The 19,888-nt window shown below is 40.3% G+C and overlaps 3 protein-coding genes across 3 annotated transcripts; 1 reads left to right on the top strand and 2 right to left on the bottom strand.

The window, feature by feature from the left end:
- Positions 1-634: 634 nt before the first annotated feature.
- On the top strand, positions 635-3,502 carry LOC137948527 (ferric reduction oxidase 2-like). Its single transcript, XM_068794610.1, has 8 exons — positions 635-785; positions 894-972; positions 1,093-1,305; positions 1,403-1,637; positions 1,726-2,053; positions 2,137-2,380; positions 2,461-3,167; positions 3,363-3,502. The coding sequence occupies exons 1-8, from the start codon at positions 635-637 to the stop codon at positions 3,500-3,502; spliced, it is 2,097 nt and encodes a 698-aa protein (XP_068650711.1).
- A 3,200-nt stretch (positions 3,503-6,702) lies between these two features.
- LOC137948655 (uncharacterized) lies at positions 6,703-12,182 on the bottom strand. The gene is made up of 8 exons (XM_068794769.1): positions 11,869-12,182; positions 10,200-11,492; positions 10,011-10,101; positions 9,736-9,893; positions 9,593-9,644; positions 8,456-8,535; positions 8,256-8,349; positions 6,703-8,176 (listed from the first exon to the last, which is right to left on the bottom strand). Exons 2-8 carry the CDS (start codon positions 11,382-11,384, stop codon positions 7,590-7,592), a joined length of 2,247 nt encoding a protein of 748 aa, XP_068650870.1. The 5' UTR covers positions 11,385-11,492; positions 11,869-12,182; the 3' UTR covers positions 6,703-7,589.
- Positions 12,183-17,036: 4,854 nt separating this feature from the next.
- Positions 17,037-19,664, bottom strand: LOC137948525 (histone-lysine N-methyltransferase ATXR6). The gene is made up of 6 exons (XM_068794608.1): positions 19,424-19,664; positions 19,203-19,283; positions 18,887-19,113; positions 18,164-18,264; positions 17,853-18,065; positions 17,037-17,494 (listed from the first exon to the last, which is right to left on the bottom strand). The coding sequence occupies exons 1-6, from the start codon at positions 19,662-19,664 to the stop codon at positions 17,335-17,337; spliced, it is 1,023 nt and encodes a 340-aa protein (XP_068650709.1). The 3' UTR covers positions 17,037-17,334.
- Positions 19,665-19,888: the final 224 nt, after the last annotated feature.

Raw genomic sequence — 19,888 nt, 5'->3', positions numbered from 1 at the left:
AATCCATGGACCGTTCACTACCTGCAACTGCAGTTGCAGAAAAGAAAAGAAATGTTTTCTTGTAAGAAGTAGCAGAGCTTCCTCCTTGTAAGGACCTTGGAAGGTGCGGGAGTCGGAAGAAAGGTGAATGAAAAACAAAGATGATAAGTAACCTGTCCATTTATATAGATCTTTCATGAATAAAAGACCTTAATTATTTTTCATATGAAGACGCAGGCGTCCGAGAAATCTCCAGGGTTTCTCTAATTAATCTTTTAATAGACGAATTGTGCATGCTTCATGCCATCCTGTAAGAGTTCATAAAATATATCCAAGGATTATTACAAAAACATTTACAAAGAAGGAAGAGCACTCTCTAGTGATCTGGTGACCTCGAAATAGAGACAAGAAAGTAAGGACTTACCGCCGTCCTTTCCTCTTCTTACTCATGTTGGCTGCATTATCAAAACGAAGATTAAGAAATAAAGTCTCCGATATCTTAACATCACAATTTGCAGACGTTTTTTGTTTTTATAATGTAGCTTGTAGAGATCTCAGACTTCTTTGCACTTCGTCTATAAATATTAGCTGTCAGAAGCTCCGTTCCTTCACCAACGGGGATAGTGGGATTTTGGATCGTTTGCAAGAAGGAAAAATGGTACTTCCTGGGATCATTAAGAAGGTGATTGGTGTAATCTTTCTGGGGTATTTGATGATCTGGGTTCTGACACCAACGAATCTCTGGAGGATGAACTGGCTTCTGGATTTGAGAGCTCAAACTGATTCCAGATATTTTGGACAGCAAGGTCCTCATTGATTTTCTAAAGTCGACCTGTACTCAGTAGATTTTAATTGAGAACATTCAGGATCTATTTCTGTGATCAACTGATTTTGATTTTTGATTATCATTGCAGGAGCAAACATGTTGGTTTATACATTTTCTGTTCTGCTCATTGCAGTCTTGGGCTGCCTGTATCTTGATTTGCAGAGCAAGTATGTATTATAACCATTACTTACAACATGAATGAATCTCAACAGTAAAACAAAATCTGTTCTTCCTTGATACTGAAAATCTTAAGCTCAAGTTATCACTTTGAGTTGTTTATGTTCCAGCAGAACTGAGGAAAAAAAGCTAGCGAGATGGAGAAGACCCATCCTGGTGAAAGGACCCCTCGGAGTAGTTTCAGCTTTGGAATTGGTTTTTCTCTCCTTGTTCCTCGCCCTCCTCATCTGGTCTTTCTCCACTTACCTCTCCATCCGCTTCCGTGAAATCAACAATGGAGTCGTCAGCCACCATCACCACGGCCACATGACCGACGCTCCAAAGTAGTTATTTCCAGCTGAAACTATCTTTTGAGAACCCCAATTCCATCCACCCACCAAGCTCTCTTACGCGAGTCTTAATTTGTGTGTCGCTTTGCAGATGGGTGCAGAAGCTTCGGAGCTCTGGTTTCTACTTGGGGATTCTGGGCAACATCTGCTGCGCTTTTCTCTTCTACCCGGTCACCAGAGGATCGTCGATTCTGCCGCTTTTAGGGCTCACGTCAGAGGGAAGCATCAAGTATCATATATGGCTGGGGCACATCACGATGATCTTCTTCACTGCTCACGGCATAATTTTCCTTCTCTATTGGGCTATTACTAATGATCTTGTGGAAGTATGTATACGTTTTTTCTGCTTCATTTGATGCTCACTAATGGGTTTTTTTCACAAAACATATCGTGCTTATTTCTGCAATGTTACAGATTATAAAATGGGACAAAACTGGAGTGTCAAATGTGGCGGGCGAGATCTCTCTACTCTTTGGAATCGCCATCTGGATCACCGTTTTCCCTCGATTGAGACGCAATATGTTTGAGCTCTTCTTCTACACCCATCAGCTCTACACTCTTTTCATATTCTTCTACGTCTTGCACGTTGGGTTTACCTTCTTCTGCATCATGCTCCCCGGCTTTTATCTCTTCTTGATCGACCGCTACTTAAGGTTCTTACAATCTCGTCAAAAGGTCCGATTAGTTTCTGCTCGTCTTCTGCCATGCGAGACTCTCGAGCTTAACTTCTCAAAAAGCCCAGGTAATTAATCAGAGTATCTGGATCTCCTAACGAATAGATTCTCTGTTAAAAGATAATGAAATCGTTTAATGTTTTACTTTCAGTGCTACACTACAATCCTACCAGTATTGTCTTCATCAATGTGCCTTTCATTTCTTCCCTGCAATGGCACCCTTTTACCGTCAGCTCCAACAGCAACCTGGAACCTGATAAGCTCAGCGTCGTCATCAAGAAGGAAGGGAGCTGGACAGCAAAGCTTTATGACACACTTGCCTCCCCTTCCCCAGTTGATCGTCTGGAGGTTTCCCTTGAGGGACCCTATGGCCCCATTTCAGTTGACTTCCTAAGGTTAATTTGTTCAATTTTAGTCGACTGTTCCTCTATCTCAAACCATGAGCTAAACCAATTTGGTTGTTTTTACAAACCAGGCATGATTCCTTGGTGATGATTGCTGGAGGCAGCGGCATTACGCCTATGATATCCCTAATCAGAGACATCATCTTCAGAAAGGCAACAATGAACTGCCCGACCCCTCGTATCATTCTCCTCTGCGCCTTCAAACACGGAGCAGATCTAACCATGCTTGACCTCCTTCTGCCGATTACCGGAGTTCCCATCGACATTACCCAACTTCAGATTGAGATCAAGGCTTTCGTAACAAGAGACAAGGAGCCCTCCACAGGTGATAAAAGTCTAGTGCGGACAATCTGGTTCAAGCCCAATCCAACAGATGTGCCAGTCTCGGCTGCCTTGGGTACTCATGCTTGGGTCTGGCTAGGCGCTATAATCTCCACGTCGTTTGTCATATTTCTCATTATCATGGGGATAATTGGCGGTTATTACATTTATCCCATCGATAAGAACACAAACGAGGTTTACTCTTACTCTTCCAGAGCAGTACTCAACATGCTAGTCATTTGTGCGGTTATAATGGGAACTGCTAGCACTGCTACTCTCTGGAATAAGAGGCGGAATGCAAGAGAAGATAAACAGATACAGAACATAGATGTTTCGACTCCCACAACTTCACCTGGTTGTTGGGCGTACAACGTTGATAGAGAGCTGGAGAGCCAACCCCAGCAGTCTCTAATCCAGAACACCAAAGTTCACTTTGGTTCAAGGCCGGATCTCAAGAGTAAGTTGCAAATTTCCCTCAAATTTATCCATCACAGTTTGCAACGAACACCACAAGTTTTTGCTATATGTTGAAACCAGTTGCGCTAAAAGCTCGAGCTGCATCTCACTACAAGCTCGAGGTTTTAGAGCAACTGGTTTCAACACTATACTATTTCTTGTCGATGAATCAAAATACTAATTTCTGTCCCAATAGAGATGCTGCTCGAGTATGAAGGATCCAGCACCGGTGTCCTGGTCAGTGGACCGACGGAGATGCGTCATGAGGTTGCAGGTGTTTGCTCGTCTTCTACTTCAGGCAATCTCCATTACGAGGCTGTCAGCTTCAATTGGTGATGACGATGTTATACTCCGCTGGTTGCGAATGCCCCGTCGATAAAATTGGATGGTTTCTCGTGTTTGAATCTTTGTAATAAATTTGTTGCTCTTCTTTTTTAAATTTGACTGCTTGAACAACTTGTTGAATAATATGTGGAGGTGCAATGGTTATGGCTGAAATGATATCATTATTCATGAAGTCATCTTCTTTCGTGGCCTCTACCATTCACCTGTTTGGTTTGGCTGTCCTAAAAACACAAAAGAATAAAAAATAGATAAAATAATTAAGTCTTTTTGAGATTTGATTAACAGACATTAAACTCAAGGAGAATTTTGGAACAAACAAAATATTAGACATAAACAAGGATGAGGATGGTTATGAAGATCCAATTCCTTGAACCTTTGTGTGAGTGTCATCAGTAATTAAAACAAGTTGATCAGTAAGACATGGAGATAAGGAGAACAAAGTTACCTAGCTTTTTAGTAAGATTATCAGCAGCACCTGAATCAATACCCTGGATGAAGTGTTGGAACATGAAAAGGAAATGACATACCTATAGTAGCAATAGTGGCAGGAGGAAGATTTGAGGATGAGGCCAACATCTATTTCAACTTTTAAAGCACATGATAGTCCCCTTCTATGAGATTTTTAGTGGTTGGTTGGGGTGAGGAACTAGCTTCTTTATTTTTTTGTAACATCAAATGTTTGATTCATCTTATCCGGTCTTTTATGCAGCTTCCAACATTTCTTGACAAGATGGTTATTTGATCCACAATAAAAACAAATACGAGTAATAGATGAGTCTCTAGAGGCCTCTCCAAAACATCGGTCTCTATCTTTGCCTCGACCTCAAGTGAATTGTCCTCTACCTTGAAAAATAACAGTAGAGGACTCAAAAATATATGTCTTTGGTTCTTTGACTTGGCTGGAATATGGAGCATGTCAACACATATAACATCAAAAGTGTGCTTTGTAGTAGAACTCATAATCTGAAGTTTTGGCAAGACAAATAGCTCAAATTAGGTCTTCCCTTTACGTTTCTTGAATAACAATGCTTGTGGAATATGGTTGAGGTAACTTCCACTCTTACAAGAACTCCTCTAAATCGGGTAAAACACTCATTCAATTTGTCTGGATGCTTGGTGTTGTACATGACCTAAAATACATTATAAAGTCTTTAGAGACTATTAGTGCTTGAATAAAATTTGGACCATGTACCCATATGATTTTAGATGTTTTAAGATGAATCACATTGTTTGCCACAAATTCTTTCATATTATTGATCACCAAGGTATCTTCTTTGAGCCACTTTTTGTAGCTAATATCTTATTCATTAATAGAAGAAGATGACATCGGTTAAGTCATCATCCAAGTCATGCATGGAATTAGACAAAGGCAAATAATTTGATACACCTTTTAAATAAATACTAGTAAATTTTAAATAATCATGTTTTCCAAAATCATGGGAATAATTCCCAAAACTTGAGGAATTCAAAGAGAAGAAACTCAATTGAAAACAAATAAACAAGTTTGTGTAGGCACATTTGCAAGTGGGAAACTAAGTTCCTTCTTTAACAATTTAGGAACTTAAAAGAGAAAATTTATATGGTTATGCTCATGAGCAACAAAAATAATTCATTTTCCTCAATAAATAGGACAAACTTAAGCTCAGAATATAATGGCCTAAAACATAATTGAAAGAGACCAAGTAATTAAAAGGTTGAAGCCACATGAAACACAATTCAATGGTTAGAATTATCATACCTTAAATTAGGGTTTCAGTCAACAAAAAAATTATGAAATCTCTCAAACTAGAAGGAGACTTGAACAACCTTCCAAGTCTAAAAGTTTTTCTATATTAAACAACAGATAAGAAATAAAAACCAATAATCAAGAAATAAAATGAACTAGTTATGTTTTATAGCAATAAGGGAAAAGCCAACAGAAATGCCCAGTGAAGAACCAACTAGGAATGATGGACAGGAAAGCCCACAAATAGGCAGAACAATTTTATAGACCAAAAGTACCTGTGTAGAAAGGCAGTTCCTAGACACTAGCTTGCCTTGTCAGAGTTGATTGAAAAATTGAGCAACAAAAGCCCTAGCTGGTGATTAATGCCTCTCTCTATCTGGGCTTTTCTCTCATTCACTACAGATGAGAAAAATTAAAAAGGGAGAAGGTGAATCCCCTTTCCTTATCTCTTTACTGCAAAGCTCCATTTTCTCCACAAAAAACAAAACATAAAAATAAAGTCTCTCTCTCTCTCTCTCTCTCTCTCTCTTAATCAAACCATAGTTACAGTTAGATGGATGAATCTCCAATGGTATGTTGCACCGATGTTACACTTAATCTATTATAATAAGGCTCTTAATTCATTTATACCATCTTCATAGAGGTGTGTCATGAATAAATTTAAATATATCTGGTACTTCACTTGCAAATCTCTCATTAAACTTTGTCTTAGGATTGTGTTCCATACCTTTAAAACATTTTTACTAGTTATTTCAACAAGCCCATTGGTTAGATAATCTACCAAGTTCTCTATTAATTTAATATAATTTTGTTTAAAATTCTATATCGGCCTCAGTGTCAGAGTTGATTAAAGTAGCATAAACAGGCTTGTCCATTCATGGGAATTTACACATAAACCTATATTCAATCATATTAGTACTACATTACAACACGTTTAACAGAGAGTATCATTTTCATAACTGATGTCACTGAAGAAAAATATTCAATCTCCATCAAATCTTCCCACATTCCCTTAGACATTTCCATGCTTTCACTAATCATGTCACTAAAAAGGGTGTCAAGACACTTAAATAGAACAAAGGTTAGTCTTTTAGGATGAGTGGGAGACATGTGGCCCATGCAGTCGGGACTTTCCAACCATTCAGCAGCTGGGTTTAGACCTATCATCAAACCTCGTTCTTTCATTTTTTATTGTATCCAGTCCCAGAAGAAAAATAGCTTGACCAGAGAGGGCTTTGGTCATCCAATAGATTCCCTGCAAAGCACACTTACATGTTGCATCATGTGTTTTTTAAACCAATCAAACGATGGGAAACTCCTCCCATATCCATTTTCCAAACAAAACCCACATTAACAGGTTTCAAAACTTGCTGTAAAGAAAAAAATAGGAACCTTTCTGTTGCTCTTTCTTTCCCTTCCGCTCAAGCAAGTTACTCTACTTTTTTTTCAAGGGGACGCAGGTTAGTTACAGGTAAATTTACTTGAATCTGAAAATTCCTGTCTCAGACTCTCCATCTTCCTTCAAGATACCAGGAAAATGGGAAAATATTTAAAAAAGAAAAGAAGAAGAAATTACAAGGACAGATTAGATTAGTGAGACATCTGGGCAACCTGCAATAAATACAGCCTCCGTAAGAAATCAAATCAGCAATTATAGTGCCAGAAAGTGGGTGTGGATCATCTGTAGTTTTGGAAGCGCCTTTTAGAAGCCAATAGACGATTCAGGGAGAGGCCACCATTAGTCCAGCCACAATTCAAGTAGCCGAGCATATCTTCAGGAGAAGCAATAGGCCATCACCAACATAATTGTCGTCCGTGGGAATAAAGTTCCATCACAAAGCTTCTGCACTTCAAAGATTGCTAGAAAACCTCAAGGCCCACTGCAGAGATCTGAATTGTACAGTCGACCTCCAAATTGTCTCCCCATATGAGCGCCGTCTTTCTTTTGCATCAGCAGGCTCCTCAAGACCATCTAAAGTAAACAAATGAAAGAATGATATAGTTTGACGGGACCTCCATCCAATCCACCAAACCTCTGATTTCTGTCTATTACTGTCCAATCACGAAACAGTAAACCACCAATTGTCGACACCTGTCAAAGCTTCACCGGACTATACACCACTGATTTCCTATAACGGGCCCAAAACAAGAACCCATCCATACTTTCCATCTACATATGCACAAGGCAGTTGGACTGCAAGATCCACCTGCTCTAGCTGCTGATGCAGCAGTCACTTTACACTCATGGGGGGCCTTCCCATTTGAAATGGGCTCCACTGTATCAGCAGGCATCTAAATTTAGCCAAAATGGCAATTTAAATGCTTGCAAGCAATCTTGGACAATGACGAAAATCAAAACCGAATAGGCAATCCATAATTGAGGAACGATCTGATCCGTCCATCCCATCCAGCAGTCACAATCACCAGACCCCATGCATGAGAAGTGACAGAGTTCTGGCAAGAAGTCTTGAGAAACTTGAAATGGGATTTATAGGTGGCTGAGGAGACGGTAAGAGAGTTTGAAGAGGGAAGCTTCTCCTCAGGCCAAGTTGCAGATCCTTTGGGTAAAACCTCTGAGAACAATCCGTGGTTAATAGAGAAACGCTCAGTATGACTCTTATGTGAAGTATCTGAGTGACGGTTACAATCATTTTCGGAATGCATAGCCAAGTCCCTGAAAACTTGGCTGTGCATCTCAGGAGTTTCTGATCTCAGTGGGTTTGAGTTCTCAGATTTAAAGCCCAACCAAGGTAATGCAACTGATGCATTGCTGGAAAAAAAGCGTTCACAAGACCAAATGCTTTTTGCCTGAGCAGAAGTAGGCCCCTCAGGAGAGCAGCAATTCCAGACATAAACATTAGAATCTTCACTAGCAGAGACGATGTGCTTGCCATCTGAAGTGAAAGATGCAGATATCTGACTTCCCGTATTGCGGAGACCTGAAAACAAAGAGCCCAAGGCTAAACCCACAGAAGAAGTAGACAAATCAACTTCAGTCAGTTGAGAACAAATATTTACCTCTGTATTTGCTGATGACCTCAAATCCATCAAGGATCCGCACATGGGAATCAGCCGATGTGACCATTACCTTTCTGGGATCACTAGGACAAAACTGGAGAACAAATATGTTAGATCCTCATAGATTTCTTAGGATGAAGTAAATCGTACAACCAACAAAACTGAATGAAGGAAACATGAACAAGACAGGTTCACAGTACCTGAAAACCAGTTATCCTTTTAGAAGGGAACTTCTTTTTACCCTGTACGCATATTTCAGCATCCAATTGCAGATGATTCCCTACTCCACACACACAAACTGATAAATGTGCTGCTAGTGCAACATTTGATTATTATGAGAAAGCAAGTTTTTGGTCACAGACACTTTCAATCAATAGTTGCATTCATTTATACACATGGAAAAGAAAAAATTGGATATGATGGATTCTGATGTTCATGGGAGAAAAAATACATGAAAAACAACCACCACTGTCCACACCAAACAAATTTCTCAAAATGTACGAATTTTGGATATCTTCCATGAATTGGATGTTAACTATAATGTTCAATTATCCTTCAAAAAAAATCCAATTATAAAATAGTGTAAGGAAGATGACAAGTTTTTTGTTTTCTAAAAACTAAAGAAGATAACAATTCCTATCTGACCCTGATCTCTGCTTCTAAACATGACACGTAGCAGGTGTGTGGGTGCACTTCAGTCAGTATCAATCTTGCAAGCAGAAATAAACAACATGCATGAGACTCCATAATCTTAACACCTGAAGCACACTTGGCAATGATAACAGGGAAATTCATGCCATACCCGCCCGAAATATCTTTTAGAGTTAAAAACAACTTCAGTTCTTTTACAACACAAACTATCGTACTGTAATGGAAAAAATAAAATTGGAACTCATTTTTTATACTGTGTTAGCTCAAGATGTTTGGACCACTCTAAACAACCAAAACCCCTACACTTCAAAATGAGACCAAGTCATCCATCAGTATGCATATTACTGCTTAGCAAGAAGAGAAGGGCCGATATGGCTGCTATAAAGACCAGGGACACCAGTACCTGGCTGCAGCTGTAGATTGGACCACGCACAAACTTAAAATTTCCTAAAATACAAAGAAATAAAGAAAACCTTAGAGACTGCACATACCCCTTGTGTACAACATAGAACACCACAAGACAAGATACCAATGAAGAGTAAAATGGAAGCAAATGAAACAAAGAGCTTCCAACCAGCAACTCATGCAGCAAACAACAATAATACAACAGTTGTCCATTTGAGGCATTTCTAAGTATTATGCTGAATACCAAAACAACAAGATGAAACTGCAGAGCAAGTAAATACCTGATGCACCATAGAAGCGACATTTGCCTGTAATGGAGCCCACTATTCCTGCCTGCAAAAAAATGTGATTCAAGAGTTATAAGTGGCATAAAGTAGTCCAAAAAAAAAAAAAAAACTCCAACTTTTTTGCAAACAAAACATACCTGTCCATCTGGGCGATAACATACGGCAGTGACAATCTCTCTAATATCTGTCCAGTCAACAACTTGACAACAAGAAATAGACCAGATGCGGACTTTCCCATCAATTGAGCCACTGATAAAGTGATTTTCGTCAACTGGATTAAACTGAACACATGTAACTGCATCACACAGGAAAACAATATAAAAAAAAAGCAATTGAGAAGGACACATAAACAATGACAACCAGTTAGCTTATGTAAAAGGAGAGGAAGTCGCAGAAAAAATTGAGAACGAACCATAGTTATTATGAGAAAAAACTTTCAGACATCTATCATGGCCAATCTGCCAAAGGCGAACAGTATTGTCTGTAGATGATGACAGAAGATACTGCACAAGCATAGGTATTTCATTATCTTGCTTGAACTTTTCCTCAAGAAAAGTAGAAAACAGACAACCATGAAATGTGTCAAAAAATATATAACTACCTCATTCTTGGACCATGATAGGTCCAACACATCACCATTGTGCCCACGGAACTCATGTACTGGTTTTTCTGATAGCTGAAACACTGTTGGTGGCAATATGACGCAGGTTGAATCAGAACTCTTCCTTATACTCTTTATTTTTCCCACTTTCTCTTTATCAACGATTAGCGGAGTTACTTCCGATGATTGATTCACCATAAAGTAAACACATGAAGGGTCTGAAACAGGAATGTGATCCTGTGCATTTCTCTCACACTCCATCACCTGCCACACCCGCACAACACCATCTTCACCTGCACTTGCCAAGTACTTCCCATCAGGACTAAACTTCATAGTCAAGATGGGACCTTCATGGGCTTCAATCTCTTGTCCCCTGTAAAGGGCAGAGAATTCTTTGGAATGCTTCTTATTTGAACGAACTCGAACTTTACAAGATTTACTCCTTTCGCTCAATTCCAGGTCATTCGACCCCAAATTCCCTTCTTCCCCTTCTCTATCCACAACACAAGCCACAGCACCTAACCTCTTCAACCAGCTCTTCTTTTGTCTTTTCTTTACAGACCCATCCAAATTATTACTCTTTGCCTCTTCTCTCCGCATACATTGTTGAACTAATGGGGATAATCCAAGGGTTCTCTGAAACTCATCAACTGTATACAATCGATTAGACCTCACCTCACGCAGTCTACTCAAATTACCATCTTTGCATAGTTCATCCACAATAAACTCGGTACCGTCGTCCAAATTTCTAATTCTGCATTGGATCTTATCCTCTGGAACTCCGTCCTCAGAAAGAGCATGACCCTCATTAGACCATGTAGACATGGATGACCTGCTGGAGGAAAATTCATCACTGCAAAACGAGTTCCTCAATACAGCTCCGCTATTTTCAGTGATTCTATCAACATCAACAGAGATCTCACCAGACAAATCAAAGGAGTCTCTTTCTTGAGCGTGATCCAAGTCTAAGCCCATCAAATTCAAGAACTTATCCCGGCGCTCATGAACACTTTCAGGGTTCCGAATCCAAACCTCGTAACGGGAATTAATAGAAACCCAATCGAGAAATCTGAGATGAGAATCACCCGTACCCCCGCAATCAGATGCCGAGTCAGAGACAGAGGAGATGTCCTCTCGAGTATCAAAGAAATGATCCTCTTCTTCGGTGTCACAGCAGAAACCCATCGTTCACTCGGTTCAACCCATGAAAAAAATGTCAGAGAGGAAGTCCCTTTTGAAGCGTGAGCAATGCCCTAAACTCCCTCCAGTATAAATGGGAAATAATCAGCAAACCTAATCCAAAAATAGTCAATCAGCACAGATCCCAACTGAAAGCTCATTGAACCTGACCTCTGATGAAGTAACCCACAATCAACAAATTAAAACATTTCGTAAGGCAATTCCTGAAAAAGCCCCGTTCTATAGTAAATCCACTCGACCCCCAACATTCAGTCCCACAAAAACAAATCACGAATCCGAAACCAAGAAGAAAGAAGGAACAAACAAACTCCCAAAATCGATCTCGCAAAATCCAACACCCAAAAGCCCACCACAAAAAGGCAAGCAAGCACACACATCAAAAACAAAATAAACAAAAAACAAAGCGTGCAACCTACCACACTAGGGTTATTCTTTTCTTCAATTTTCACTATATTTAGTGCCCGCTCACCTGGGTTTCCATGAAAAACACCGTCAGCCCCCAGACGCATTCATCCATAGGGATTTCCAGATCCGCAAATCTATCCAAATTGCACGAGTTCCTCACCCCGTCTCCTCCTTTGTTTTTCGCCTACTCTGTCCGGTGGAGGAAACTCCACCCCTCCCCAAAAAATACTAATAAAATCACCCAAAAACACATAAAACCAATCTCAGAGAAAGAAAAAGAAACGCCTCGATTTTGGCGACGGGGAAAATGGCCCGAGAAACGAGATTGGCAAGGCTGCGTGCTTTGCCGTGGCTTCGCTCCCCTCCCCTCCCCTCTGCTTCCATATCTCATCAATAACTCCCCCTTTCATAATTACCAAAGCACCCCTCTCTCCACTTTTTCCGTCTCATTTCTCTTCGCCATTTTTCTCTTTCTTCCCTACTGCCCGTGAAACGAAGGACACTGTACCCGTGCCGGTAAGTCACTGTTCATCCCGAATTACCAAAACAGCCTCGTGAAATAGATATATTATTTATACATCCGTGTCCACCGAGATATCCCCACGTGACTCACTAGTCGTGCAGTCAGGCTACGTGCAGTGACACGTGTTCAATGATCTGTTTAACTTTTAACGATTAAAGCTAATACCCGCCGTATGTGCGGATCTCAGGGCATGAGTACCCTTAATACCCATGGGACTGGGCCCTCCTGCGACCCTTAAATCTCGCCGGTAAACGGCGATAAATACAAAAAATGATAAATAAAAAAGTCAGATTCCGGCCTAAGCACCTTCAATGGACAGCAAGGACTACAACGTCTTGTCCTTCTTTTTCTTTTCCTGTTTTTTACATTAAAAACCGGATATATTCCCACTTTTGTACATCTTAAGCCGAGACAGAACCCACCCGAGATGCGCCCGGCTCAACGTGAACCATTAAGGGCAATTCGGGTAATTCATATTTCTACTTTCAAAATTTTTCCCAAAGTCAACTCCCGCGATTCTGACCGCGACTGTGACCAGTCGTCGTTATTGACTGCCACCGGATTCCCGGCGAGTCTCCATCCGACCATTTTCCCCGTCTTTGTCGTCATCTCCTTCATCCGGCCCCACCGTCCCGCTCCTGTGGGCCCGTCGGTTCAAATTTTTTTGCTCATTTCCCCGAGTTACGGCCTCTGTTGTCGTGAATAGGCTCGTAAGAAAGCTACGACAAATCGCTCAGTTGGCCGGAATATTCTGGGAATCTTGTCCCCTCGCGGCCGGGACTTCGCACGACAGGACAACATTATGTCTTCTCTAATCATTTTTGATCGTGTAATGAGAATCATTGCCGGTAATTACTGATGATAAAAGGCGACACGGACTAATCTCGAAGTAAAACACTGAGATCATGAGCCGTCCGATCGGTATCACGTCAACGGCTTGGATTCCCGGCTGTCAGCAGAGGGTATAATGGGCATCTGTCCGTTTTCCGCTATGACCCCCTTGGTAGATTATGATTGTGAAGTCGGCAGAGAGCATAATGGTGTTTGCAAAAATGTCTGAAGGTCAATTTTAGGCCACCGGTCCGTCCATTACAATAACCTTTTTGGCAAAGAAAGGATCCCTTCAAACTTTCCAGTCCTTTCTATTTTATTCCTGCCATAGGGTGCCCCCACCCCTTCGGTATGAAAAATGCAACCCAAAAAACAAACATAAACTTGAGAGCTAGCTTTCCTTTTACACTATAAGAGTGCCACTTGGAAGGGTTGGTGACCTAATATTGTCTAGTTAAGCTAACCACATTTCACCACACAAATGCATGCAGGGGTCTAATTGAATACTTGTTCAACTCCAATAATCAAACCCAAATGCCATCAGTCTCAAATTATATCAATTTTCTAGTTAGAATCCTTTGTACCCATCATTCCTTTGATCTCTCTAAGATCTAATGTGGGTGAATGTGCAAAAATTTTGGTTGTGGTTTCAATGGAAAACCAGAAGGTGGCTCAAGGTAGTTTTGATCTTAAATAAAATGAGTTTCTAATAGGAATGCTTACATCCATCATTCCCTTGAGATCTATCTAATATCTTCTGAGTCCGTTTTCCCAAATGTGGATAAGTGTGCAAATCATGGCTGTAGTTTCCATGGAAAACCAGAAGGTGGCTCAAGGTATTCTCAGTTTCCATCAATGGTAGCTTCTTTTTTGCTTCAAAACTCACTTCTGGCTCATCTACCCCAAGCCTGAATATGCCCAGATACAGTGGCAGGGAGAACCAAACTTCAAACAGTTAATTTATCCTTCAGTTCACCCCGCCCAAGAGCAAACACAGCAAACAAAATAAAAGGAACCAGTCGTTTTTTTCTGGGGCTTGTCGAGTTCCTTCACTGCAAATCCTCCGTCAGCCCGTGCACGTTCGACCCTACGAATCCGGCCTGTAAGGGTTGAATTTCCGGAGTTGCATGAACCCGCGTTGCATGTGGGTACGTGAATCGTGATAGTTTATTGAGAAAACAAACGATTATCTAACTGTTTGACTTGGGGCTTTAATCCTCACTCTCAATCCATGCCCAGTTTTTACAGGTGGCCTTGTTTGGTTGCTGCGGCAGCCGCGTTTCTTCCCCTCAAAACCATACTTTGCTTACTGAAAGAGGAGATGAATTTGAATACATGTAATGGGTGTAATGGCCACCTATCTCTTGCCTGCCCTTCAATCACTCCGACGATTGCTACCGACCAACTGGAAAGTAGTCCACGGGTGAACTACCCAGATAACTATCCCACCGTTTCTTAAATCATGGTGTACCAAACTGAGTTGTAGCTCAACCCGGCCGAAACTCACGGTGTTATGATGTTAAGTTGTGGGACCTAATTAACGTCTTACACAGAGTTGGCACGTGAATCGACCTTTGTTTTATTAATAATAGTTTGGGGATTTCACACTTGTATTGTGGTTACCCTAATTTTCTCTTTATTTTTTGGGGGCGCTACTATTAGGGTTATCATCGAGAGGGATTATCAGTTGCGGTTAGGAGAGGTCAGAAAAAAAGACTAGAGTGTATGCGATTTCTCTCATAAATCACTTCATCATTATAGTGAATTACTGTAACAACAAAAGACAGGAGAGTCTCGTTAAGGCGAACCTGTATAAATCTTGTGTTTTTTATACTTATTTCTTCTTCTTTTGCAATTATTATTGCTCTTGTTTGTATTGAATTAATGTGTCTAATTCCTAACATATGATTCATTAGGTTGACCCACACGTGAGAGTAGGGGAAATGATACAGAGAAAATTGCCCTATATGCAAAGAAAGGAGAGGAAGCCAAATTTTGTGAAACAGAGAAAATTGCCCTAAAGACTGCATTTAAGCAGGCCAGCACAGGAACAACTGTAGCACACAGGCTGGTCACCCAAGTGATGTAAACAGCTTGATATTGCCAATTCACAGCGAGGGTCTACAACTCAACTCTTTCCTTTTCCTTTCATTTTCTCCCTCTAGAGTCTAAACCCATTAAAAGACAACGCAAGCACATTGCTGTCATTAATGTCCGTTCCCTTCACCATTCTTCATTTGGGAATTTGCCACAAGAGAAAAATATCAATAATGAAGAGAAAAATGTGGTGGGAACCACCACCCACTTACAAAAGTATGTTTGTGCTGCAAACAGGACATGGATGGTCCAAAACACATTTACTTCTCCCCAACCTCACCACCTGATCACAGCTCCAATTGGCATGGGTACATACTTGCCCATGAATGTCTGTGTGGATAAATGCATTGTGGAGGACAGGTGATTTCATAAAAGAAGACCAAGCTTTGCACTACAGAATGCCAGATTTTTCATTCAAATTGCCCCAACAAATAACAGTTAAAATACAAGCACTTTGCTTGGGTAAGTAGAAGACTTGTACTTTTAGAGCCATTATGCAAAACAACATTCTACACTTGTAAGAGAGAGAGATTGGAGGTGAATTGATGACAAGAAGCTAAAGGGAAGGGGCTATGCTTATTGAGCTACTAATCAAGTGAGGAAATTAGGTGGAATAGTTATTGTACTCTTTCCAAAGACTGCAAGTGAAACAACCAAGGAATTTTATACTTGCAATCTATAATAGAGCCCCAAATGAGCCTAAATGCTTACTGAGATGGAGCTTATCATAGACATGCAAATTTGCTGAGAAGCCATATCAACCACTCAACTAAATTGTTGACACCTTCTTTTTGGTTGTCTAGATGGTGACTCTCTATTCTAAGGAGGCGTACATAGGGGGAATTCATCTTCGAGAACCACCACCACCACCACCGCCACCGCCGCTCACACCAATTCATTTACCAATTTTAACAATTTAATGGCTGATTAATGCAGTATGCCACTATTGTAGGCTAGTCATTGCTAGGCGTGATGGAATTGTTTAGTAGGCTGAGTTTTCTCAAATCGATTTGTTTACTCATATGATGCAGGATAGGGGACTTGATGGGGAGTGATGTCGCTGTTTTGATTTAATGATTCCGTCGGTGGAATTGGGAAAGAACGGAGGAAAAACAGAGAGGGAGAAGAGGAATTGAGAAGGAGTAGGATATAGAGGAAGAAGAGGAGGAACGGGAAGGGAGGAAACGGTAAGAGGAAAATTTCTACCCATCAACAACAACCTTTCTATCTTACAACCAATGATAATTGATAAATCTCATAAAATCAAAAAGATAAAAATAAAACTAAATAAAATAAAAAATTATAAGTGTAGAATCACCCAACCATGATGTGGTGGGTCTTGCGGGGCCCTATACCTACTCGGATGATCAGTGGCATACTGGTGAACAAATCCGGGTCTTACAATGTCTCCCGAGAAATCCAAGTACTAAGAAATGGTTATGTTGTAGAGTCAAAAGGAGTGGGACAAAAATAATCATAGGAATGGATGAAGAACCCTTATATGCTAACAAATCCTCAATATTAAAAGTGGAACTAATTCTAGATTAAAGTAGCAAATCAATAACATAAGCATTAGATCCTAGTCTTTTTAGCACCTATGATCGGTGGCAGACCGGTGTCCCCACCAAAACTCCATGAACAATTGCTCATGATTGCTAAAAAATGGAAGAAAATGCCAACAAAAGTTTCACTTGGAAACTACTGCATAGGTCTTGTAGGTGACCCAATCTTGAATTTCGAAATTTGCTAATCTTGTTTAGGATATCATAATTCACAGGCAATGAATCCACTCAGATATATTTGTGCTCTTTTATTGTTCAACAAGAACTTGAACTGGTTTAAACATACATCCCAAGTGCATGGGAATTTAAACCAGTCTAACAACCATCGTCCACCATTCCTTTTTCTTCCTCCTAATGATAAAGAAAAGCCAACATCCTTATGGCTGTTAAGTAGTATTCACCAAATCTTATTTTTTGCAACCAATCACACCATTGAGATTGTTTCTGAGATGAAAGAGAAACTCCTGTTACTTTCTGCCCAAAGTTTACATGTTTCCTCAGAGACACATATGGAAGTTCATACAAAGTGTTGAGTGGGGTATTCCTGCTCATGCCCGTTATAATCATAGTACAACCTCTCTCCTTTGGGTATATCTCTGACTGCAATTAGTAAGGCACGACTCTCTCCATCCACATTGAATCTTACACATTTCAGGTTCTGTTTCTTCTTCCCCTCCCTGTTTCAAATAAGTATTGATCAGCCTAAATGCAACAAAACAGGCACATATTCTTCTATAAGATACCTTGATTTAAAATAATCCAACTTATACTTGTAATTGAGAGTATTATATTTAGATCCTGACCTGAGAGGCTGCTACACATGTTTCACTATATACTGCTCCTGGATGCTTATCCTATTACTAGAAGTCAAGCAAATGCCTATATTCCAGCAATAGATACTGCATCCAATCCCTTGTCAGTTTCTTATCATTTCCAACTCTACAATTTTATGCCACAGTTTTGGTCTCACCACCTCTTATCGAAACAAACAAATGACTTTCACTAGAAAATAAATTAGTAGGGTAGAGGGATTACGATGTGTGATTGTTGATGCCACTAATGAAACGTGCTATGTTTCCTCGCTTATCAGGAGATACGACAAGGCTATTAGAAGGATGTGAAGCAGAGATCAGGGTCATCATACTATCACCATCATCTTCTTCCCGGTTCTTCAAATAGTCAACATCTCCCGTATATTCTGTGATTATAGTTAAGTCCTTCATGAATCTGTCTGCGTGCACTGTGAACCTGTTTCAATCCATTTCATTCCATCATTCTATAGATTTGAGAAAAAAAATCAGAAATTGAAAAAAACTAATAAAGATGAAAAGAATTTATCAACACACCCTTCATGCGAATCAAAAACAACCATTAATGGAGGCCATTGTCCTTTCTTCATCATGTCTTTGCACTGCTCTAAGGTTTTAGAATCTTCTCTAGATAAGATCTGGACCAAGATCCAAAAATGCTAATAAGAAACAGCAAAGGACCAATAGAGTGGACCAGATAAGAAAAAGCAAAAAAAAATGAAAATAAAAACTTAAAATTCACAGGTGGGTTTATTTAGAATATTTCAAGTCACTGATGGCCTTGTATAGAAGTAGACCGTGACACAAAGTAGATTATTGCCCATGATTGCCTTAATATTGAAGGAATTATAGCCCATGATTGCCTTAATATTGAAGGAATTATTGCCCATGATTGCCTTAACATAGATGTAGATGATGTAAACAAATCAAGCTATCAACGACCAAGATTTCTGCGATGCAAACACAACATCATTTGGCTGTTACATCGATGCAAAGGTCATCCATGGCTCAACCATCAATCCATGTCAATGAATGGGAACTCCAATGGTAAGATATTTCCAAATGTTGCCTGAGACTGGGTGGCTTGGTTCATCCATACAAAAAGCATCTCGCCAAGGCCACAAATGCAGGGAGAAATTGCGATAGGGAAATGATGCGACAGTACATTGAGAATTTGTGGACAAAGGAAGACTTTTCACTATTTAAAGATTGACCCAGCTAATATTTTCCAAGAAAATATCTCTGTTTTTGTTTTTTTACCTGCATACCCCCTGGCTCAAGTGAGGCCTGGTTTGCAGACCTGGGAGCCATGCCTGGCATGTAAGTAAGCTCGTCGCTGAACTCCGTCCCTGTAGCCATGAGAGCCGTTGCTAAAGATGCCATTTGTTCTAATCTCCTCCTCGGGTCTTCACTCGGATTAAAAGGCAACAGCTTTCGTTTCTTCTTTGACATTACCAGTCCTAATCTCCGTTTATTTTTCTTATTATCTGCTAAAACCTCAAATTAGATCAAATGAAAATCCAACCAATACAAAATGAGAAGAAGAAAAAAAGCCTACAGAGCATCTTCCCCTTACCCTGACACGGCTTCTGACAAAAATCGGGTGATCGTTGAATTCTAAAAAAATCAACAATTTTGGTTTGAATCAGAGGAAACCCTGTAATCAATCAAAACCCTTGGCTTTCAAAAACAAAAACGAATATGAAAAGAAAGAAAGAACAAACACTACCACTACAACAACAACAACAACAACAACAACAACAACAAAAGAGACAACAAAAAGAAAGCGAGCTATACTCTTGAGCTTCTTGGCATTAGAGCATGAGGGGCAGAACCATCCTCCTTTGGGAACACAAGAGAGGATAGGACGGAGACAGAAGAGGTGATACCCCCTATCACACTTGTCGCAGAGGAGAAGCTCGTCTTCACGATCACCAGATCCACATTCTTGACAAGCGATACGGTCGACATCGTCATCGGCCAGAGAGACGGGTCTTGGAGCTTGGGTCCTTCGTCTGAAGGAATTTCTGGCAACCATGGTTGCAGAGAACCGATAGTGAAAAGAGGGGCAGTTTACATAGACCATAGAGAAGATTTCCCGCGCTATGTGTTATCGGGGGTAGGATTTTGGCGCGAAATTTCGACCCGTTCGAGCCCCTCACCATTTTCATAACGGCAATTTAGTAATTTTAATTACCATTCTCTATCTCACCTCAAAGCATTAACCCCTATTTCAATTCTCATGCAAGGGAAAGGGAGGAA

This window comes from Aristolochia californica, unplaced genomic scaffold (genome assembly GCF_029961685.1).
Source record: "Aristolochia californica isolate CCGP_79_NKW_82.1479 unplaced genomic scaffold, dmAriCali1.0.hap1 SCAF_13, whole genome shotgun sequence".
Classification (NCBI taxonomy): domain Eukaryota; kingdom Viridiplantae; phylum Streptophyta; class Magnoliopsida; order Piperales; family Aristolochiaceae; genus Aristolochia; species Aristolochia californica.
The sequence above is the reverse complement of the archived record's forward strand: the minus strand, read 5'-3'. Positions and strand labels throughout refer to the sequence as shown.